We start from the raw sequence: 24624 nt of genomic DNA on the forward strand, positions 1-24624 counted from the left end.
ACCTGTCTAAAGCAGTCAGCTGAAACACATGAACAGACAGAACAGAGGGGAGTATATGAACTGTGTGACCTGTACTGCAAGGCAATTTGGTGAGAATCATTGATATAGAACATTGAATTTCTGGTGACTACCTTTCTGAACTGCAAAATGAATGAAAATAGAAGAGGAAAGAGTATCTCAGAGAGAGGTATGGCACATCACATCTCCTTTCCCTTTTGACCTTGGATCTCTCATTATGTCCAATTTAAAGATTTCCCTGGAAGGGTAGCATCAAAGGCAATGCGATTTGGAGCCTTTTTTTTTTTTTTTTTCTTTTTTTTTTTTTTTTTCCCCCCTGCCTCAGAATGAATTGCTAAAAATGTGTGTTAAATTCAAGATCTTTGGATTTTTCTAGAGTGCAAAGCAGATACTTACACTCTACCAGGTATCAGTTAAGTAGTTGAGACTGTTGTAATGCTGATGTTACAGTCATAGGAGATTCTGCAACTTTTCTTTTGGACACTGTAACGAAATTTTCCATCATTTTGACCTCTAGCAGTAAAGTCACAGTGCTGCTGCTACATGCAAAATTTCATTCCACTTGTCTGGGGGAGCATCCACTGCAGAGTGCATCTCCTGCTTGCTCACAGTTAACCAAGTGTGGTGGGCTGACCCTGGCTGAGTGCCAGGTGCCCACCTAAGCTGCTCCATCACTCTCCCTCCTCAGCTGGACAGGGGAGAGAAAGTGTAATTAATGGCTCATGGGCTGAGATAAGGGCAGGGAAAGATCACTCACCCATTACTGTCACAGATGAATGGACTTGTCTTGTGGAAGTCAGTTTAACTTATTGTCAATCAGATCAGAGTAGGATAAACAAATAGGATTAAATAGGATCAGAGTAGGATAAAATAAAATCAAATCTTCAAAAATGCCTTCAACTCACCCCTCCCTTCTTCCCAGGCTTAACTTTGCTCTGGATTTTCTCTAGCCCGCTGTGACAGCATTGCAGCGGGTCAGGGAATGGGGTTGTGGTCAGTTCATCACACACAGTCTCTGCCACTCCTTCTTCCTCATGGGGAAGCTTCTTCACACTCTCTCCCTGCTTCAGCATTGGGTCCCTCCCACAGAGGACAATCCACCAACTTTTTCATCATGAGTCCTTCCCACGAGCTGCAGTTCTTCACAAACTGATCCAGGATCCCTTCCATGGGGTCCAGTCTTTCAGGAACAGACTGTTCCAGGGTCAGTGCCCCATGAGGTCACAGGTCCTGCCAGCAGACCTGCTCCAGTGTGGTCTCCCATCTCCATGGGGCCACAGGTCCTACTGGGAGTCTCCTCCTAGCACAGGCTTCAAAGAGAGTCGGAGACTCCTTTGGCCATCCACCTTCTCCATCATGGAGTTTTCCATGGGCTGCACGTGGATCTCTGCCCAACCTTGGACCTCCACAGGCTGCAGGGGCACAGCTGCTTCACCATGGACTTCACCTCAAGCTGCAGGGGAATCTCTGCTCCAGTGTCTGGAGCACCTCCTCCTCTCCTTCTTCACTGACTTTGGTGTCTGTGCATAAACATATATTTAGTGAAAATTTATTAATGAAAAGGGTGGTCTTAGTTTCTCTTCTGAGAACTTGGTAATGCAGGAATGTGTATTGACAAGGGGCATTGGCTGTGTCCTCCATGTTGACCTATTTAATGTCCCAGTCAGCTCAGTTTTTTCCATTAAATCTGGGCTGTGCAGGCTGTTTGGCTGAAGGCAGAGGAGTTCTGGCAATGGGGAAGATGTAGGAAAATAGGGTGAAGACTGGTGCCATGCAGTGTGATGGAGGCTGTGCTGCTCTGCCATTAGTGTGACTGGGAAATCCTGTACTCAGGATGATATTGTGGAGTCTCAGCTGCACACTCAGCTGTAGCTCCACTGTTGGTTGCAGGGTAACTTCCTGGAGCTTGGCCAGATGAAGGAATGGAAACATCCTGTGTGAGGCAGTGGTTGGAAGAGGAAGCAGAAAGCGAAGGATGTCGCCCTGCCCTTCAAAGGGTTGTTGGCCTTAACTTAAAAGTCTAGATTCACATTTAGGATATAATGTAAAGCAAATGTACTCAGTTTGTAAGTTATCCTGTGATGGAGAAAACAGGTGCTCTCCTTGCTGGGATAAAAATAAGAAGGTAAAGAGAATAACAAAGATGGTGTGTTTGTATTTTTGTGCCTCAGGATGTTCTAATGCCATAAAAGTATCAGTTCAAAGATAAAGATAAAGATAAATGTCCCCTCTGCGACACCTTTACTTCTTCAGAAAGAACTCTGAAAAAGGTGGTAGCCCTGGCACTTTAGAAGCCACTTGTTGTGACTGCCCCTGAACTGAAGTTACTGCAGTGGGGAGAGACCTTGGATTTAAGAGACTGAAGAGATGTATCAGACTGAAGTCTAAAGGGAAGATCCAAGTGTCTCACTGGCAGAAAAAGAACAAAGGTTATCAGTCATTTTGTAGCAAGGAAAGAAAGGATCAGGAAAAGTTACAAAGTAAGGAAGGAACAGGTCTACAAGGAGATAACATGAGTGGAAAGCAAGGAATACAAGAGATGGTCATCTCAAAATCTAGTGCACGTGAAAAGAGAAAAGAGGACTTGAACTCAGATGAATAGAGCTGAGAATTTTGTGCCAGAATTTTAGGTTTGTAGCATTTGAGTCCAATTCTTAACTATCCTGTTCACTGACAATGAGGAAGCTGCACGTGCAGTTTGGGGGGGGTGGGGTTAGTTTTGCTTTTTTTCCTTTTCCCCGTTTTTTTCCGGTGGAATAAAATGCATTTTTGGGTCACTATCTTTAACAATGTAAAGATTATACAAATTACACCAGCCTAAGAAAGCTAAGCTTGAATTTTACCACCTGAGCTGTGAGAGACCAGCTATAGGACTAAAGATGGTCATCTGTAGTTCTCTTATAACCCCAGTTTTTATAGCCACTGAAAAACTGATGATTTGTGTTTCCCATTCCTTGTGTTTCGTGTAAGTTCTTTGACTATGTCTCTGCATGATGTGGTTTCCTTCTAGTTGAGAGTCTGTGTAGTGACCTCCACCAGGACCAGTAAACAAACAAAACAACTAATGGAACATTATATTCTGGGCAGCAGGTAAAACTTTGCATGTGAATGGAATAGAGCTGAATATATAGGATCAAATGTCATGGAAGATCTCTGGGGTGCCTCAGGAAAACAAGCTAAGACTAGGATAGAAATGAAATGCACTCAGAAGAACAGAAATAAGGAAAATTCAGCTGTTTGTAATGTCTACCATAGTCACTGTGCTAGAATAGGAGACTTAAGCTGCCAAAAATAACTGTGTCTTTCACAGGTTGGGTGCAATTTGGGCGCTTCAAAAAATAGTAGTTTTCTTTACTTCTACTTGTGTGCATATTCTGACAGGAAAGCAAATACTGTCTCTGTAAGTGATGCTAAAAAAGCTAGTGTAAACAGAATAAACTGAACATCTCTTCCTAAGAATATTGAAAACTGCATCACTTCTCAAGCGTTCCACTCTTGATACAGAGTGGTGCATGTAAATAACAAATCCGTTTCTTTCTGCAGTATTTCTTAAACAAATAGCTAGAAGAACCTGAAAGCTTAAGACAATCTACTTGAGAAATTCTGTGGAACTCATGAAAAACTCAGCTATTTTTCCCTAGAAAACAAGATTTCTGATAGTATCTGTACTTTAAAAATTACATTTGCTCAGGTAATTCTGTTTTATTTTCTGCTTTTGTATTTCATTTTTTATGCAATTTGGAAATAGACGTGTGACAGCCTTCTGTTAATGAGTCGGATCTGGAGGAATGAGACTCTTGTTTGCTGTGAGTGGAACAGCACACCATAAAAGCTCAAGACATGAAAATGTCAAACCTTCTGTGATTATGAAATAGGCAGCAATCTGAACCAGTTTATTCATATACATCTGACTTGGAAAGTTCAGTGATGTTCTGACTTGTTGGTCTGTTGAATGAGTTTGTTTCAATACCAGAAAATCAGGAAACAAGTGGATTGAATGATTGGTTATAAAAAAACCCCCAAAAACCCGAGAAAGACATAGTCTGATTTGGGTTCTGCAAAACCCATTTAAGGAATAGAGCAAAATCAAGATTTTTACCTTTTTTGACTTTGTTAAATCATCCAAAAATGGGATGAGCTTTTTGCATGGCTTGTACTTAATGACTGTAGGTGATAATCTGATTACTAAATCCACAGATAGAGAGAGGACGGTGCAGGAAGTTTCTGAAGAAAACAGAAATCTGAACCAAATAGCAGTAGCATGGTGCAGAGGCATAGGTTGCTACTCCCAAAGTCTCACAGGTAAATGCTTTTGCCACTAGCTTTTGGATGCACCTTTAGAGAGGGTCTTTTAGAGTCTCTTTTTACATCCATGTTAATAAAATACCTGTTTCTTTGGCATGTTTGATAACTTCCATTCAGTTTGAAATTTTGAAAATTGATAAAGATCTGCCATATGTCTCCCAAAGAGTTATAGGTTAAAGTAGGTTGTCTGAATTTGTTTTAGATTAAGCAGGTGGGTTTTATTGTGTCTACACAAAATATCTTCTAGTTATTAAGAAACAAGGAACAGCTGGATGAAAAGCAGAGGAAACCAATTTTCTTGTCCATTGAAACCATATGAGCTGACTTCTTGAGAGTCTGCTATTGCAGAATTACAAAACAGAGTGGATTTGGATCGGTCTTTAGAATATGAAATAAGAAAAACTGTACTGGGTCAGCGCGAGGGTTTATGCAGCCCTTCAGCTGTCTGTCTCCAGCAGTGGCCACAAGCAGCTGCTTTCAGAAAAGCTGGCATGCAAAGAAATGTGATATTTTCTTCGATGCTCTCCCAGTCCATCACTTTGCAGCTCAAGGGATCTCCTGAACTGCTTTATACCTGTTTATTTATTAACCCCTAAAGGATCTCTGCTGCTCGCTGGTGCAATCCAGCTGGACCGTGTTTGTAGTTTTATAGCTCCATCTTCTACTGCAGCCATTCACTGCATCTTTTACCCTGCTTAGTGTGAAAGTCCTGTTGTTTCAAAGCTGTCTTTTTTTGTTTACCCTTGGATATCAGAGGGAGTCCCTGGTCTTTGGCCAACAGACAGGATTCATCTCTCTTCTACATGTGTTGAGAAATGAGGCATCTTCCTGGGCAACACTGGCTTATCTAAAAGCAGCATTTGCAAACAAATCCTTTTTTGATAGAAGGTAAGCATTATGAGCTGAGACAGCACTGGGACGGCATTAAAAAACCCTTGTAAAAATTTTAGCAAAACAATTTTATCAACAATAGTGTACCAACAGGCTGATTATGAGACAATAAAGATGGTTTATTTGGTAGAGTGAATTTATGTTACAGTGTAAACTATTAATGTTTTTCAAGTGCTGTAGATTCACCATCATCTCTTTCACTTCTTATTTTCTGAGGCAAAATGAGAATTTATTCCTCTTTTGTCTGAAAAACACTGTAAGAAGTATCAGAGTGTCTCTTCAGACTTGTATAACATAATTCTCATGTTTTTATGAATATATCATAGTTTCAGTTGTGATTTCCCCTCTTTGAACAGTTTTATGTGACAGCTGCTTTATGGTCATGATTATAAGTCATCCTTTTTGGTTTGATTGCAGCAGCAATCTGGGGACCACAGCAACGTGTTTTGCTTATGAAATATGTCAGTGGGAAATAAAGGTCTAGTCACCATTTCCTTAATGGTGAGAAATTATATTTTTAAAAGGAAGAAAAAAGGACAGATCTTTTTTCAATACTCTTTCCTGAAGATTGTGTAATTCTTCTGGAAATAATAAGAAAAATCTTACTTTGATCTTTGTGCAACAGTTGCTTTCTGCATATGAATCATACCAAAAACCTGAATGTAATGGTTACTTTCCTTGCACAATATAATACTTTTTATTATCATTTGCAGGTGCTTGGAGAACTCCAACTTTTATATGATAATGAAAATAGTTTGCTACATATTTTATTAGTTTCACCAGTTGAAGTCAAAATGTTATTGCTAAAATGCTTGACTAAGTCCCAGCATCCAAACAGTTTGCTGTAGAATTTGTAACAGTCTCACAGCTCTCATTAAGTCAAACTCCCATCACTGGGGAAGTTTCTGAATTAATTAAAGACTTGTTTGAAAGGAGATTGATATGCTCCTCTCTTCTGGATTTCTTTGGTATTGTAAAAGTGAAAGAAAATTTTGTTGTCTGGTCAAAACTATTCTGCTCAGACAAACCAGTACAAAGCTGCTGAAAATTACTTTTGGGCCTTGGTTAGATGTGCAATAGTATTTGGAATGCCTGATAATGCATATTAAAGTGTGTTGGGTTTGTCTTACGAAATTGAATATGATATGCTTCATACTTCATTTTCAATGTCTCAGTTGAGGTGACTGGGTAAGAATGGAGGGCATGAGTGATAACGCGAATTCACAGTAAAATGCTATCTAGTTTGATAACATTCCAGTGTCAATTACTGTCAAAAACCATGCTGTGTCTTCCCTGAGAGAAGGTTCACAAAGGGTGGAAGTGCCTTTTGGTCCTTGCTTAAGCAGTTAATTGCCCAGGAAAAAGTCTTTGCAGTGCAAGTGCCTGGTGTAGTGACTGAAGCTTTTTCCTCAGCTGTACCACTAAATCCTGTTCTGAGTATGTCTCCTTACTCTCTTATTGAAGCTCTCTGTTTCCCTATAATTTTCCATGCCTCACTTTCCCATATAATCTCTACAGACCCTTCTGGCTCCAAAGTGTTACCTGGGCAGAAGGCACTACGCAGCTCTCTGCTGGTTGCCTATGGGCTGACTTTCAGGTTGAAGCTCATGCCGAAGCCTCTTGCCAGCTGAGGCCCTTCTTATTTGTCCAGACAGTGATTTTCATAAAACTCACTCTGTTGCTTGGACCAGTTAGTATTGACCACTGTAAAAAAATAATTAGAAGGACAGGCAGCGTGATCACTTCCAGTGTGTGCATTTGAATGTGTACATTTAATGGGTTGCACACAAGTGCAGGACAAAAACAACTCAAAGAGTTGTCCTGTTCTGGCCATGCTAAACCCAACTAATGGTTCTGTTCAAAACACCTGCCAAAATGTACAAATAATTTATTGAGTAATTGTCGTTATGTCACAGGGGGAACAACTTAGAGTGGCAGCTGTGGGTTGTTTTCAAAGGTGCTGGGTATATTTACAATGATGCAGGGATTATATGTTGTTGATATCAGTGAATAAAACTGCAGCCTTATTTAGCACAGAGATTAGTCCAGGGATTTGTTGATTTCCATGGTGGCAGCAATTATTTGATTGATGTGATGATTCTTCTCTATTCATTTGACCAACAAATGATCAAAATCTGCCTGTCTCATGCAGTTGCTACTGGGACAACTCGAAAATGGCCCTTTCATTGCATTTGTACTGTATGCTCCTAATGCCACAATCATTAATCTTATTCCTCAGGACAGCAATCTGTAAAATTGTTATAAATACTTAGCTGTGTGAGGTTTAATTAATGCCAGAAGCCTTCAATAAACAACAGTTGCAATTTGGACTGTGCTGATTTAATGGTTCTTGCGCTCTGTCTAATGCACATTCTGTTAAATCTATGTGTCAAGTGACTGGCACTGACGTGAATCACATCCCACCAACGTTCCTGTGTGCATGGAGGCAATGGAAACCTCAAACCAACAGAAATATCTGAAGTATTTGACAGGCAATGCGCTTAAATATCTTCACTTAAAGGCCTGAAGGACGTTAGCATTTCACATGGTAGGCAGGGAAGAAAAATATAACAAAAAGTTGACAAATGCCTTTGATAATTTCAAAAGTTAATAAAACAGCTTGCCCAAGTAAAACCTTATATTAAATCTTTTGCAGAATCATCTGTTAGTAGTGCTACAGGATTTTCATAATGCTCTTCAGTTGTATTGTATTTGTTTAACCACAGAGTTTTTCCTTTGATGAATAGTGATAGTCACCAAAAAAACCCATGAAAGAAATTATGAAAAGATAACTCCAGCCCTTCTAAAACAGGTGTTTTGGACAGACTGAAATTCTGTTTGTGTACCCATGCAGAACCTGGCAGCATTTAAAGTCATGTACACCATAGAAGTGGTAAATGTGGTTGTTCTGAAAAGAGATAAAGGAAGAAAAAAACCCAAAGTTATAAATGGTGCTTCCTTTCTTAACTAAATTTGGTAGGTTCTGTGTCCATTTACATGTTAGCTTTGTGTGTGTGTGTGTCAGCACAACTCTGCCAGCTGAATCACGAGCATACCAACTGGAGGTGATGTTGTGCCAGTTTATTTCAGTGGAAGCAGAAGGGCAGGAATAATCTATCTAATCAATTTTGTCCTACTCCAGGTTCTTAGTTCATGCTAGACTATGAAAAAGGTACTGTACTACTCCCATGAGACAAATACTTGAAATAATTATGTTTATATCCTTGTTTAAGGAGGAGGACTTCCTAAGTTGCAGTTACTTCTGAAAAACCTGAACATGAGTTTGCAAGCAATTTAATTAAAGACTTTGTCTCATCTCCATTTTCAGCTAGTAAACATAAGAAAAGCACAACTTAGATGGATTTAAACCTGCTTATTCTTGATGATCAAGTACTTTAAAGCTGATGGGTCAAAAATTGGTGTGTATAAAACCATTACCTTGTCTCGTATCTTAAGAGAGGCTGTTTAATACTGTTCACTTAAGTAAATGAGAGCACTAATTGAAGAGAATTCCACTGCCATATCTGTGATATCTGTTTAGATAAAAATGCTGTGTAAAAGTACTGTGAATCAGTGGTGTGCAAGTTGGGTCTCTGAACCCCAATGTGTAGCTTTTCTTTGCAGCAATCTTGCAATTCAGTGTTGTACTGAATACTCCTCTGTTGTGGGCTCTGAGAAGGCAACTGAGCCTAGAAATTCCTAGCTGAGTGTGTTGAATTTAATGGTGTGAGGAAGTGTGCTTTTCCAGGACATGAGATTTGGACTACATCTTTATACAGCACTCCATAACTCTTCATGTGGCTTCACATGACCTTGAAAAATAGATCACTTATTGACTATCTTTCTTAAAATATTTGTGGGATGATCAAGTTAACAGTGCTAATGTGAGGTTTTTTGTGTTTTCCTGCTGTAAGCCTTGGTGTCCCAGTATCACCATTTCTGAGTTATCAAACTGTCTCCTCATCTTGCCTGTTGGGTGTTCTAGATTTTGGGAAAGGATTTTATTTGTCTGGGTCGTCCTAGCAGTCGGTGTGGTAGTGATAATCCAAGTATATATGGGTTGAGAGAGAAAGACTTCTTTATTAGATGAGCTACTATAAGACTTCGTAATATCTCCTTGGACACCTGGGTGCAACCATAACACAAATTAGAACTAACAACAATGCTTATTAAAAGTCCAGGACTATTTGTAGAGATAATTTCTACATGAACTCCCGTACTTGATGTGTCAGCCTTTTGAAGGGTTATGACTGCACAGCTGCTTGTTTTTCCTGTCCTTCCAATAACTTTCTCAGGTCTTGGTTTTTGTTTTTGTTGTTGGGGTGTTAAGATTGGCATCACTTGTTATGGCCATATTATTCACAGAGTGTGACCACATAAATTTTTTATTGCATTGCATTATTCAAAGCACACATGGCCATGTCTGGGCCATATGTGTGTCTGTGATTTTTTTTTTTTTTTTTTTTTTTTTTTTTTTTTTTTTTTGAGAGAGGTGATCACTAGACATAGTTCCTCTATATTTTCAGTGACGTCTGTACATAAACTTATATCTAGAAGTAGCCATGGGAGACATAATCAGTAAGGAAATGATAACTCGCTCTTCAGATTTACAGAATGACTGAATGATAGAAATAAACAGTATACAGGTATTGCTTTAAAATATAAATTGTAATAGCAATTTGGCATTCTGTTGATGCAACAGATAAAATGGTAAATAATTAATCAAAATACATCTATTGTCAAAAAATTCTCCTGATCCAAGAAATGCAATAGGGGTTTTTTTTCATGTGGTAGAAACAGGTATCTCCCACTGTTTAATGCTATATTTTAAAGCATCTTCCCAGCATTCTTTTGAAAAATAACTTAAAAACTCAGGTATATTTTCAAAATCCTTGTTCTGAAATTCTGAGATGGTCTCACATACCTGTAAACATTTAGTTTTAATATTGCAGTACATACATGAGTAGTAACGGCAATGTTTACAGTACAGCAAGGTCCAGTCAAATAAATGAGTCAGAAGATACCGTTTTTAAGACTTTTCCTGTCTCTGACATTTGTCAGCTCAGTGGATTAGGGGATTCACTTTTTATGTGTTTTCTCTTTCTGATTAGACTGGGCTCTCAAAGCTTGGAGTCATCTTTTATTGGTAAGGTCATACAGCACTCAGCAAAGGAGAAGAGTTTTTACGATGCAGAACTTGGGGATGAAAAGTTTAAGAATTCTTGGGATTATAAGGATTTTAAAACTTAAAAATAAAACAGTAACAACCCTCTCTGGTTAGGATCTAGTAAACCTTTGGAGTACTGTAAGGTTAGCTGGCGTGTCTACAGCAGGACTTGTAACTCTGTCAGAGATTTTAAACCTTGCTAAATATTGTTGATCTTCAAAGAGCTATTACGAAGTGATTGCATTTTTAGAAACGGTCTTTTTTTCATTCAACGTTTCCAGACTTGGTGGTAACTAATTATGGAACTAATTGCGAACTGCTTGGAGACGGGCTTGTCTTAGCCTTTCTTGATTCATAGCTGGATATCATGTTCTGATAGAAATCAAAGCAGAAGGTGTGCTGTCTTTCATTTCAGATGCCATATTTACCATATGCATAGAAATTTGCCTTGTTTTACAAAGTCTCATAATGTAAATAACTGAGAAACTATTTCAGTTTGTCTAAGAGTTGTATGTGAAAGCTGTGAAATGTTCACTGAAATTCTGTGTTGTTTTGGTGTTTGTTCTTTATAGTGATTTGACAGAATTATAACCCTCATTTGTGCTTACTTGGGTGCATTCCCACCAAGTTTTCTCATGTTTTTGTCCTGATGAGTGGAATAGTTCCCTTGGGGATGGTCACACCTGTTTGTCACTGCGATTCCAGAGTAATGCTTCTAAATTTGTTGTGGCTATTTAGCACCTCAGTTCTTAGTACATTTATGTGTGGATAGCTGAACCAAGCTGTAGCTGTTTTCTCATGCTGTGCTCAAGAGGCAGCTGGGCTTTTTGCTGGGCTTCACAAAGTGTTTTCAAGTGTGATGTGACTCAGCTGTACTGCAGCTGATGACTAGAGCTATGCTCTATATGATATGTTTTCTTCCCAAACTGAGACTCAAACCAATAGGGACTCAATTTCTATGGAAATAGCTGTCATAAAGTCAATTCTGTAGCTCATTGTAGTCTGTAAATGAGGTAGAATAGATGGTGGAGGGCAAGTTTTTTTCTACTTGTTATCCCTTTGCTCTCTGCCTAACTGCTGCTGTTGATTAAGTTTAATCCCAAAGTACATCAGAATTAAAAGACTTTGTATTTTTATAAGTCTTCTGAAGAACAGCTTTTTCTCCCCAGTTCTGTGGTGAACATAAGTTGTTATTCACAGTGGGGTAAATGCCTGAAGCAAGGGAAACAATCGCTTCTAAGTTGTAAATGTGACTGCAGTGTTGGTCACATCTGGAGGCTGTTCTGGATGTATGCTGAGACAAAATGTGAAAACACCACATTTGTCTTCATAAGGTTTTAGAATAATCTATACACACTATAGGAGAGAGGTAAAAAATTAACTTATGAGATTTTAATTTTTTTAATCTAAGTAACAATAAAGGTGAAACAGCCATTAAGAAAAAAAAATCTTTAATATGCTATCAACTAGACAAAATACATTCCTTAGGGATGAAAGCCACAGCTGTACTGGACACTAGAGTTTTGATTCCTCCAAAATAGTTGGAGCAGTAAATTTGGTTCCTTGGTTTGATATGACTATTCAAAGTAATTTTCAAGCATTTTCTTTTTGGAATTTGCAATTAAACAAAGCACCACAAGTGGTCACCATGCTGTCACTGGTAGGGAATGGGATAAGAAAACAGTCACAAAAAATAACTTTGATCTGTTCACAGTCAAAGCTGTGAAAGTTGTTTTGGTACTCTTCTGTTCAGAGAAGGAATGTTTTAGAAAGCCAGTGTCATGTTTCAAGACATATTAACCTATACTGACTCACTAAATCTAAGTAACTGACTCTACTTTTTTCCTACTATTTGTCCTTCAGTAGTGAAGATTAAGTCATTTTCTCACTTTTTAATCTTACATTTCACTTTTCAATTTTATCTGTAATATTTTTACTTGCATCAGTTATCAGCTGATGTCTGTTGTCTTCCTATTTCAGCACCTTTTGGTGACTTACTAGAAACATAGTAATAAAATAGTAAGCATTCAAACCATGAAACTCTTGTACCAGAGATAGTTTGAGATATAAACTACGTGTGAACTTATTCCCATGTGAAGAAATAAACAGAAACATGATCTTTATTGGTCATGATCTAATGCTTTTCCCTAAGGTTGTTGAAATACCACAGTCAGTAATCTCAATAATGTAAGCAACTGTAACGATTGAGAAAATGTCCATCCATTTTCTCTGTCTCTCCCCTCAGCACACACCCTCTGATACGCACACACACTTCAGAGAGGGGGGTGCAATGAATGTTCTGGGCGATGTTGCTGTTAAAACAGCCAACAGTTTTCCTGCCTTTTTGCTAATTAGGATGAACCCAGGGTATAAAAGTTTTTCATGCTCTTATCCGTGTCACCTGCAAATGTACTTTCATGCTGTTTATTTCAATAAGAGGCAGTAACACACAGAATGGTAGGCAAAGATGTTCATTTATGCTCTCTCTTAAAAAGTCACCTAGAAGTACTAAGAAGTCACCTAGAAGTACTTTGGCTGATCCTAAAAATATTTTTAAAATAAATTGTTTGGTCCCTTCTTGGTCTTTAGAGAGGCAAAGGTTTGAGTTTTGAATTTATCTGGATATTTGGAGCTGCAAAGCCCAGCAGGGAAAAACATGACTCACCTATGCAATGTTATTTTGTTCTACAGGAAAAGGCTCAGTGCTTTCAGAGGGCTCTTGCTTCCCAAGCAGATAAATCCACGCAGACAGAACTCGTAGGCCATGATGTAAGTAGCTGTATCAAACAGTATTTTCTATCATCTTTGTGGGTGTTCAGACTTCTGTCAGCTGGTTTGCCTCGGCTGTTGTTTTGTCCATGCATGGATTTGGTGATTCTAAAATACCTTCAGAAACATGAGAAGATAATTACAACTACCTGCCAGCACACCAATGCCCTGTTAATTTTAGGTTTTATAAAGAGCTGAGAATTTGCATGAATGAATGTGGACGGTACGTGTTAGAGTATTGTAATTTTTTTCTGTATTTATTTGCACACTTACTGACACTTTAATGAGGTTATTATGTTTAGAATTGTCATTTGCTGTCCAAACAAGATTTGAAATTTGAAAGATAATGGAATAAGTACAGTTTTGCCAAGTGATGTTAAAATTCTGTTTCCTAATGAGCATCTGTCAGAATTTCTCCGAGAATGTGTACTGAAAATATGTATCCCCATGCAAGAACACAGTCAAGGAAGATTCCTTAGCTGTAGAAATATTGTTTCCCCAGTTCTTCTAACTGAAAGTATTCTGTCTGTGGGATGTTGCTTGAATACGTGTAAGAGATTCTCGTGCTTACGTGAGCCTCTTGAATAATCCTTGATTAAGAATGCTCCTGTGTGGAACATTTAACATAGTTCTGGTCTGTGATTTGAGCAAAGTCTAGCAATAATTAGTAACAAAAACTGTTCGGAAAAGTAATGCCACGGTTGTGCATTGGTGTAGATCAACATGCTGATTCAAATTTATGGAAAGAACTCTGGAATTAAAGCAGGCTTTGAAACCTTCCTTTCAGTTTTGTGTCAGTGGACCATTAAAGTTTTGTCTTCTGAGGATAGAAACATCAAAATTTCACGTTTTAATATGAAAAGTTTTATCTGCACTAACTTCTTTTTTGTGGGTTACCAAACATGAACCCTTATGTTCTACTGTGTCTGTGGAGTCATGTCTGGTGGAGTTTACTGAACCTCTGAGGTGTGTATATATTACTGCTGAAAAATCCATAATATTCAAAAATATTTAAAACATCTTTGTATGTTGCAATACTATATCCACTTCTTTGGTGACTAATTATCCTTAGCAAAACTTTATTTAACATCTATACATTAGATGTTAAATAAAAGTCTTCCATTGAAAATGGCAACAGAAAACATGTAGTTTGTGGAATTTTTTGTGTTGTCTTGTTTATTTTTGGGTTATGTTGCTTGCTTGGGTTTCTTTTAAGCAGATGTGACTTATGCATTTGGTTGTTTTCTCCCAAATCAAATATGTGGTACTGATGCTTCAGGGATTCATGCTGTTAGCAGATTATATCTTTTTTCCCTTTTTCCAGTCTGTGTTCCTTTGGAGTTTGGTTGGGAGTAAAAAATAACATAAAACCTCCTCCCACAAACAGGTACAATTTTCTGGGTGAGATTTGAGTATTAAATGTCATAATAACAACAATAAGTTAAATAAATCCTTTTCTTTAGCAGCATTCTCGTCAATTAGTGGAACATATTTTTCAGACTTCCCTGGTAAAATGCCTACCTTGTCATGGTTGCAATAATATATTATCTCAGCCAGGCTGTTGCAATGCAAGAAAAAAAGGAAATGTTGAATGTTTTTCTATGGAATAGCACTTCACCTGGATTTATCTGGCGCAGAGTACTTGTGAGAATTCTATTCCAAGGGATTGATTGCAGAGAAATTTGAACTAATATACAGAAATAACACAAGCCTGCTACGCTCACACTGAGGGGAACTCAGTGAGGAGGAATGTGCAAATAAATAGTGTTAACACTTCTTGTAATATTGTTAAAACTTTTTGCTCTTCTGTTTATCAGATTATGCAGCTTTTCTGTGAAGGATACATATTAATGATTGGTTCAGCTGTGTTTCTGTTGAATCCAAGTGGCAATTGCATTTACATTCTTTGCTTTTGCATGAGATTTTAAGGAGCAAGTTGTAACTGTGGCAAGTAGTATCTGTACATCATTTTATTCAGGATGTCAGTACAAGAATACTACAGTCAACTACAAGAATACTGTGATAATATAAATTTGATTAAATAGAAAAATAGATCAAAGACTACAAGATGTATTTTCACCCTGTTAGTCACACATTCTGAGAATAGTATACATTGAATGCTTAAGATCTGGTTTAAGAGGTAAGAAGAAAATTTAACTTCATTTCATCATTACAAATATGCTGCTTTAATTAAAAAAACAAACAAAAATCGCATTTTTATTTTTTTCCTTACTTCACATTTAAAAGCTAAAAATAGTTGGATGAAAGTGCTACCAGGAATTTGTGTAGTATGAATACTGATATACACTACACAGTGTAATAATTCAGAAATGCTTAATACAGTGCCTCTATGAGCAGTTTGGTTTATATTCTCATATATTCTTTTGTTTCACTGTGTAATCTTAAAAGCTGCCTGTTTTGCAGTTGAAAAAGCTGAGAAGGTTAGCCCTCAAAATAAATCACTGCTTGGGTTTTTTTGACTTCTGGACAACATCTCCAGTAGTTAAGAGACCACTCTTTAGCCTTGGAGTTCATTTAGATGTGTCATTAAAAGTAAATGGAAGTTCTGACTTTGACTTAGATGAGGAATTATTCCTTTTGTCTGTAAGGTGTACAGTAATGAAAAAAAGCTGGAGGCGAGTCTATATTTAGAAGGGAATAGGTGAAGAGGGAGGAAATGGAGTGTTTCACAGGGAGGAAATGTTCTTGTTTTTGTGGACTGCCCTGCCAAATCTTAAACAGTATTGAGTGAGTGTTTTGGGTAAGTGTTTGAGTGGTTACCAGAATGGAAGTTGTTATTGTGCATTTTATGGTAGCAGCTATAATGTAATTACAGTCAGAATCTGACTGTCAAGGTCATCAGTAAAGTTTGGATGATGCGATCTCCTGCAAGACCTTTAAATTATTGGAAAATACTTTGGATAGAGCTCTGATTTTTTTCCCATACAGCACACGGAGATATTTCAGTGGAAATTGCTTTAGAGTACTGTTTTAGCAACCAAGTAGAAGATAAGGTCTGTAGCAGTAAAGATAATGTTTCTTACAAAGAGCTGTTTGAACTGGAAAGCAAACTCCTTTATGTCTTTTCTGTGTTAAAAAGGTCTAATAGAAAACTTAATTATGGAATTAAAACATAAAGCTTAAAATAGTTTTTGATAAGGACGAAAGAGGGTCTTCCATGATGAGAAATGCTACAGTGTCCTTAAGTGATTAACATGACCATTTTACTACTTGAGGAAGTTAAAAGTAAAATAGAATAACTACTGCATGTATTCCAGGGAAGACATTGGAAAGTACTCAGGGTTTCCATAAAGGCTAGGTGCTTTTTAGTGCAGCACGTCAAGGAATCTTCATGTTATGATAGTCCTAAATTTATTCTGTTTTCCAATATGTATACTGAGAGTCATTTAAGGCATCTTGGGAGTCTTGCAGAAAGAGCCATGTGCACAACAGATTGATGTCGAGGCTGCTAAGTAATAAATTATTAATGTGTTTTCAATAATCAATGCCAGTTTAACCTCCTTCACCTTCCTGTGCTTGCAAAGTCTTCTTCTGTTGAGAGATCAAGGAATAATATCTTTCATGTCGATCAAGTTGCTAAAATGGACTGGAAGAGGAATAGATGCAGTCAGCTAGCACTGGGACTGATTACAAGACCATGTTAAGGGGTACAAATCTAATAATGGCTGCTAGTGAAATAGGTAGTCCAAAGTATCATGCAGGCATCACACAAGCACTCTGCAGCATGTGCCACTACTGATTAGTTTTCATTAAAATGTGTCTCAAAACAGAATTAAACAATCATAGGACAATTAGTTCTGTCACCAAGTGAAGTACAACTCAGCACCACTTTGTCAATCTTTATCAGCCTTTGGATTAAAAGAGTTCGTACTTAGATTTATTCTCCACAAAGTAGAAATTCCTAAGAGCTGACATATTTCTGCAATGTCTTTTCTGTGTTTGCCTTCTGCTGATATTACAGGTTTCGTATCTCAGAACTGCTACTCTGTTTGTTCTTTGTCTTTCATACTGAGAGTAAAGCTGATGTAAATAGGTGTTGGACTGGTCCTAAACTCATTCCTCGTTTAATGAGCGTTCTTTCCAGTATATTGGTCCTTACATTTTGTATGATGCATCTGATGTCTCAGACAACAAACCTGTATACTGCTGCTCTCAAATTGCTGCAGTGTGGTTTGCACAGCTACAGACAAAAAGTACCTTTCTTTGGTGATCACCAGCACTCTGTTTTATAACAGTGTGTGGCAGATAAGAAGGCACTGACTTTTATCACTTGTACAATCATGCAATATTAAAATCCTTACATATTTTAGGGTATTTGTTTTGTAGCTTGCTGTGCATTACCTTGGACAGCATGCCTCCCTTAACCTCTCAAAACCTGGGCACTGCCTTCTGTGTTTCATTAGGAGGGAGTGGAAGACATGGAGTTGGATGCTTTAACTGTTTCCATCCGCCTCCCTGCTGTGCCCCGTTTCCTCCCCAGCATCCCGCACGGACTATGGGTGCTGTAAAGGGACTGTGTTGCATTGTGTCCTCTCCTTCAGGAAGGCAGGGGAACAGAATACTGAAATACTTGAACTTCTTGAACTTTCCACTTTAATCTAAATATGTTCCTGCTGTAAGTATTGTGTAGTTTGTTACAGCATGAAGTGAGTTGTGTTTTGCCACCTAAACTGAAAAATACATCCCACTTCTGCCTCCCCTCCTTGCCGTGGAGACTGATGTCCATCTGCTATTGTATTTTACTACTAGGTTATTTTTTTCCATTTATTTGTTTTGTCTCTGAGTTTGTTGTCTAATTTATACAGGGAAATAATACAAACTTGTGCATAATATAATGCAAAATTGCTATTTTAAAAAATACCTTTAGAAATGAAACCAGCCATTAACCATTTCAGTATTTGCTTTGATTTGTATGTCTGTGTATCTGTTCATATCTGGATATCCAAGTTGTTCTTGATATGCTACGTCCTTTCCTACAACTTCCTTTAGCATTCATTTTCTCTCCTCATGTCCAATTTTCACTTTTTACTATACGACTTCGAAATCTGTGTGTTTTAGGGTGTCCTATGTGTGCAAATTGTCAAACTTTGATGATGCCAAACTAGGATGTTACTTTTTTGGTTTTAATGATCGCCTTCCACCAACCCTTATGAAACATTGCTTCACCATCAAACCCCTGCATACATGGTGTTTGAATTACATTTAATGACCAAGTCATGAACAGGAATGAATTGTTACAATTGCTCATGACAAGGAAAAACAGTTCAAGTTGCTGGTGCCAAATTTGCCAGAGGACAAATGCTTGTGCTGAGGGTTCGGTGTTTGTGGTACTATGTGAAAAAATGATAACAGGTTTTCACATAAACAAGCTTCAGCAGTAAATGGGTCCTGGAACAGAAACTGAGGTGTGCCACATGAAAAAGACACTTTCATTCTGTGGCTGATTATCAACAGGGTATTCTGCATTTAATTTTGCTATCTCTAGGAGTAAAGAACAATAAAATTTGCATTCGGTAGTGATGATTAATTGGTATGAATGATCTTCAGTTTTGATTTGTGGCATGCAAGTTGGCTTCTGGATGCTTTTATAGATAAGCTCTGTGCTGTTTAAATATTTGAAGTAAGATGAGAATATTATAACTGAATTTCCTCTCAGACCCAAAATTAATATAATACAAGTAGTCTCTGAATCTTTAAAAAACAGTTTTCCTGTAGTATAATCTTCAATAACAGTGCAATGTTTTTCTTGCCTTTTAAGTTTTGAATCTTTCTACTTGTTCTGCATTTTTCTGTCATAACCTTCTTCTGGCTTTGTATCTGCAGTTATGCTGCTGCTATCTTGCTTTGTAAATGCAATAAAATACAAGGTACTTTGAAGTATTGACCAAACTTACTAATTTTTGCATAGATGTCTTGGTGTGGGGGAGAGGAATAGGGGGAAAAGCAAAGAAAGCTTTTTAGATATTCCTAATTTTTCATCCTAGAAGTTTTGTTGGGTTAAGACAAAACTCTTCTCACTTTTTCTGCTTTAGCTCCATCACGGTCTCCTCCTTAGAGTTCTCCAGAAGTTGACTTTTTCACTTAAGTATATCCATCTAGACTTTTTGTCTCATTTCTTACTTTAGTTTAATTTTTGTGCTGTACTTACGAGTATGACTTACCAAAATTTATTTGCAGCAGTGTATTTTCAGTGTGTTTGAGTTGCATTATTTCTGTTGCAAAGATGCTGCCAAGCAGTTCATGACTATTCTCAGCAGGAACTAAGTTAGCAGCTATCCCTAGAATTAACAGCATGTTTTTACTATATCCACTCTGACCTGTTACATTAAGGATAGAAAGAAGTAGGACACTGACAGGATATCTGAAAAGGTTTATTTGAAATAAAAAAGTCATCCACTAGATTATACCTTGCTGACTCTGTTCATGCATTATGTTGAATACCAGCAGTGTCTTATTTGTAACAACAGAAAATAGCTGCACTAAACCTTTTGGATATTGTTCAAAAGAAAGAACTGGGAATTGAGTAAAATATGCTCAACAACAATCAAAAATTATAAAAAATAGCAGCATTTTGCAATAGGCCTTGATTATATTTTCTTAAAAAGGAGAAAAAATTTATTTCACCTCGAAGAAAAGATCAACAAACAAAATTGAGAAATGAGGCATGGGTAGCCACTGCATTATAAGCAATGTGTATGGGTTTTGCTACATCAGTACATTTAGGGTGACTGCTTTTTATTACAGAATGATCTACTTACACAGTTTTATTGTAATGTGGAGATGTTTTAATGTTGTGTGCATGTTGCATGTAGATTTCCTCTGTTAGCATAGACTGGCTCAGTCTGGTGACCTTTTTCCAGTGAAAATACAGCATCTGTTGTACATAAGGGTTTTCTGACTAGAATGGTGACATGCGCAAGCTGACCAGTCATATTCCTGGTTTTCTCTGCATTGCCACTTGATTCATTGCTGTGTTGATCATAAGTGTGAAAGAAGCTTTATTATTACGTGCTGCCTGCATGACTGCATACAGCAGAAACAGTCATTTTTCATTTACTCTGTGTTGCCATCAAACCATGCATCATTAAGATTTCATTTAATTTCATTTCTCTTTTCTTTTTTTTTTTCTTTTTTTTGTTTGTTTGTTTTGTTTGTTTTTAAAGGCCCTGTGGAACTCTCCCTGTTCTGAAGGCTTAGTTTACAAACCTATCAGCATCTCATTGGTTCCATCATTATTAAATTAAAAAGCAACATCTGGACACTCTGCACTTACGGATATAATTAAATACTGCTGTATATGAAATGAGCTGCAAGTTATCATTGCTGGCAAAACTCTACTACTTAATATAATATTTGTATTATGAACAGTCAAACATCACTTTTTTGGCAGTATCTTCATTATTAAGTGTATCTATGAATAAATTATTAGTAAGCTATGACAAAGTTACTATCTGAAATAAAAAATTATTCTTACCATTTTGTGCACTTAGTCATCCCTTGGTGATTCACTGCAAGTAAGAAAATCCTTCAGTCATGCTTCTCTCTTGAGATTGAAAAAATATATCTTCAAGATCTGGAAACCTGAGGAAGCCATTATTTTTAAAACATGTATTTTTCCTTCTCCAGTAATAATACTATTGCGCTGACTGTGAATACAAGGTCGGGACCTTTCAATATGTGGTCTATCTGATAAATGTTCATAATGATGTACATAATTCTGTGGGATTCAGGAAACGTTCCTGTGGGGTACTTGGTGCTCTTTTAGAAGGCCAGAATTTACCCAGCTTTATCCCAGGAAATAGAAGCGCTGATCCTAAAGACATACACTCTGATTTTTTAATCCATTAGAATCATTGCTTTACTGTACTTTCTATCTAATTTTCCTGCAGCTTCTAAGAGACATTACTAAGAGAGCATCAATGTGAGCAAAGTAAACATTGTATTTGCTGGGCATGACTCTGCTACTTGAGTGGATCCTAGTTGTTCAGAGGGGTGGGTAGGTGGGGAAGGGTAATTCCAAGTTTAGGGCTTTACTAAGCAAGAAACCAGTGAAGTTCACCACTGTGGGTTGCTTCAGTGTAACCTTACTTAGGAATGACTTCATTCACCAGGATGTGCTCTGCACCCACCCTTACCAGGTAAGATAAGAAGCTGCTTGTGCCAGCAGTATTCATTAACCTTTTCCCCTAACATATTTTCTTACTAACAAGAAACAGTGCTTGAATCTTTTTATTATGCCATTTCAGTTAGGCCTCACAGTACATAATACGAACAGTTACTCAACTGGAGCAACATTTTAGCACCTGTAGCTCTAATTTCAAACAGAGGACATATTGCATTCATTCAAAAATACCATTTTACCAGTTATTCTTAAATGAAGCAGAACTGAAAATAAAAGTATTCAGCTAAATATTCATGCCAGCCTTTAAAGTGAATGAATCTTCTTCACGGGGAATATTGCATTATGTTGGCTGATACTGTACCACTTAACGTGATGTTACTGTTTCTCATTCTTACATTGTCTTTTCTTTGGTCCTAACAGTCATCCTTCAGTATCTCTTTTGTCCTTTTGGTCAGGCTGCCTGCAACTTCTTTGTGTAAATAATTGCATAGTTCTTACTGTACATGTTGGAAATACCTTGTAAAAGCAATTAAGTAGCAAATGCATAATTTAAAGAAACAACAGAAGCAAGCATGTGCATATTATCCTTTTGAACTTGACCTTCCTTGTTGAACTTCACTTGTTACCACTCTTCCTTCTTTCCTTGGACAAAAGTCCTTTTTGTAATCATTGATAAGCATAGAAATGCCTACCTCTTGCTGCTGTCTGTCACACTTCCTTTTTTCATCACTGTCTTTATTATGGTAATATTTTCAGTCTTTGTCAGATACTGCTCTTTGGAAGAGGATAGAGAGAACATTTTTCATTGTGACTTTTTGGCACAGAGATCTGTATTTCACTTAAAGAAATAAATATGGATAATGGAGAGGTTTATGAAAAATTGTGTAAGTTAGTGAAAGGAAAAGAGTAGAAGAAAATAAATATATTCAGGATTCCAATGAGAAGAAAATTAGTTTCACTTTTTAAATAAAGAAGCTTTTTGCCCATTCTTCCTAAGTCTGTGAAAGAGCTAGTTTATTTCTGCATCTGTTGCTTCATAGAGGTGTTGCAAGCAGCTGTCATTTCAATGCAAATCTGAACTCAGCACTTTAGCTTTTGGGGTAGAATGTAAGAGTTGGGTTTTTAGCTTTCCCATGAAATTACCCGTAAGTACCAATACCTGTTTTTTTGTCATTTCTTTGGTTTATTTTCATTTTTCTGTAACTTTACAGCTATACAAACTTTATAACTATACAAAATATAGGAATATAGTAATAAAAATTACTCAGGTTTGGTATTTTGCTCACATAGCATTTGAATGATCTAGAAAAAATCATGATTGACAAGTACTATTCAGACTTCAAGGATACACAATCAATACTTTGTATGCATAGGCAAGAACTTAATGCTAGTTTAATTAAAGTCTTAACAGTCTGATCAAAGATTTTTTAAAAATTATTATTGCAGTAGAGAGTTGTAGATGCTAAAAAAGCTAGCAGAAAAATTTTTCCAGCATTTTACAGCCTCCTGTGAAAGTCTCTGTTCTCACACAAACTAGCTGAGAAACGGTTTGCTATTTTGTAAACTATTTTGCAGGTGCAGGTTGTTGTGGAATGCAGTGGATATTGTTTTGGTTCACTGAGAATAATATTTTGAGAATGGGAACTATTCCTTTCAGCCAATCACTTTGGTGGGTGGTTGACCGATGGGTCAATCCTATCATTCCTCCATTGCGAGCCAAGTTATATAAAAGAGTTTGTAATTAATTAAATAATCCCATTTTATCCTGGACTTGAATTCTGTGTCGTTCTTCTCGCCGTCCTCAGTACAACAGCGACAGAGAGTGATACTAGCACATCTAGTTCAAACAGTCAAAAATTAAATACATATAATGTTCCTAGTACCTATCTCTTTCATTGATGTATTTTATTGCTCACTCTTGCACAACCTCTTGTGATCTGAAGGGCAGTGGCTTCTGGTCAGTTGTGGGAGCGTTGCAGTAAATCTGCTATCACAACTGCTTGTTGGAGTCTGATAGTAACATCCATTTCTTTCTCCTCATTCTGGAATCCAGTTGGGATCTCTCTTGTATGTTTGTTAACATGCTGTACACCTTGCTCTTACATTGATTTCAAGTTTATGTGACATCTCTGTTACCCTTACGACTGGTTTTACCACTCTCCAAAGATTTCTTTCCTTTGATGGTGAGTAACTTCATAGCCATGGAGCCTCTGGTGTCATCCAATGCCTGTAATTAGTTGGACTGCTTGTTACTGGAAGAACATTCAACAGAGTAAGTGCTTGTTCCTGTTATTTGTAAGATACAAACTTCCAGCTGACAAAGCCACCCTGCCCTCCTCCCCACCGCCAAACCATTGCCAAGTAAATCCTGTAAAAGGTGTTACACCTACAGCTATAAAAAGCTGAACAGCTGGTGCAAAAAGGGTAATAGTGACCTGGTCATTTGATAACTGCCCTTTCGAGCTTAAGTAAATTATCCTGTAAATATCCAGAAATAAAGTATTCTGTAAATACCCAAGTAAGCCAGGCAAAACCAGATCTTGGTGTCCATGTCATTAGCTTGATCCAAAGGCTGTGTCTTGTTCCAAGCAATGGTAACACCGCGTTAACAGAGTTACAACTGTAAAACTGTATTGGCAAAATACTTTGTTCTCATTCTGAGCATTGGCATTTAAGAGGTGCAGAGGTTTGTTATTTTAACTAGCACACAGTGTTTGTCTCCATTTGATGCTTTGCAAGTGGTACCAGCTAACCTGAGTTTGCTTTCTGCACTTTTCTCCAGGGACTTCCGAATGTGCGACTGCAAGACTGTTTTGTACAGCACGGGAGGGGGAAAAGTAGAAGTTGAGTGAATGGACTTGAAAGTAACAATGGTGCAAAAATGTTACAGCTAGAGGAAATGTTCCCTGGTAAATGTTGAAAGGCTGAGAAGGAATGAGTGATTTTAACAGTTATGAGCAGTCAAAAAGGCAAACAAGTCTCAAAAAACCTGGGGTAGTATAGAGAGGCAGAAATGTTACATCCTGCTTGAATTGAAGGCAGATAATTTTTTCAGTCAGCGTTTTATTTTTGGGATTTTTAAAAATTAATCTTCTGAAGCAATTTCAATAGGAAAACACACAGAACAGTGTGAGTACTGGTATAGGAGTTATTCTGCTGTAACTCAATATGCATTTGGGGCAATAAAGAATTCCTGTAGGTTATTGTGTTTATAAAAGGCATTTAAAATAATTTGTAATGTGATCATTAAGACTTTTTGGGGGCATAGGTACTATGTTGCATGGTGAAAGGGCTAGAAATGTCATTGTTTAGTAGATAGGAGATCAGTGGC

General features: G+C 37.4%; 1 protein-coding gene across 4 annotated transcripts in view; it reads left to right on the forward strand.

Annotated features, from left to right (window-relative positions):
- CCSER1 (coiled-coil serine rich protein 1) overlaps window positions 1–24624 on the forward strand; it is a 625930-nt gene that overhangs the window by 368872 nt on the left and 232434 nt on the right. For 3 of the 4 annotated variants that reach the window (XM_039551164.1, XM_039551165.1, XM_039551166.1), the window contains one exon: window positions 13073–13150. In XM_039551164.1, coding sequence (XP_039407098.1) covers window positions 13073–13150 — 78 coding nt within the window. Of the gene's footprint in view, window positions 1–13072; window positions 13151–20334; window positions 23057–24624 lie in introns of those variants that run through there. The other variant, XM_039551167.1, reaches the window with a different exon arrangement.

The sequence above is a fragment of the Corvus cornix genome, chromosome 4 (assembly GCF_000738735.6).
Source record: "Corvus cornix cornix isolate S_Up_H32 chromosome 4, ASM73873v5, whole genome shotgun sequence".
Taxonomy (NCBI): domain Eukaryota; kingdom Metazoa; phylum Chordata; class Aves; order Passeriformes; family Corvidae; genus Corvus; species Corvus cornix.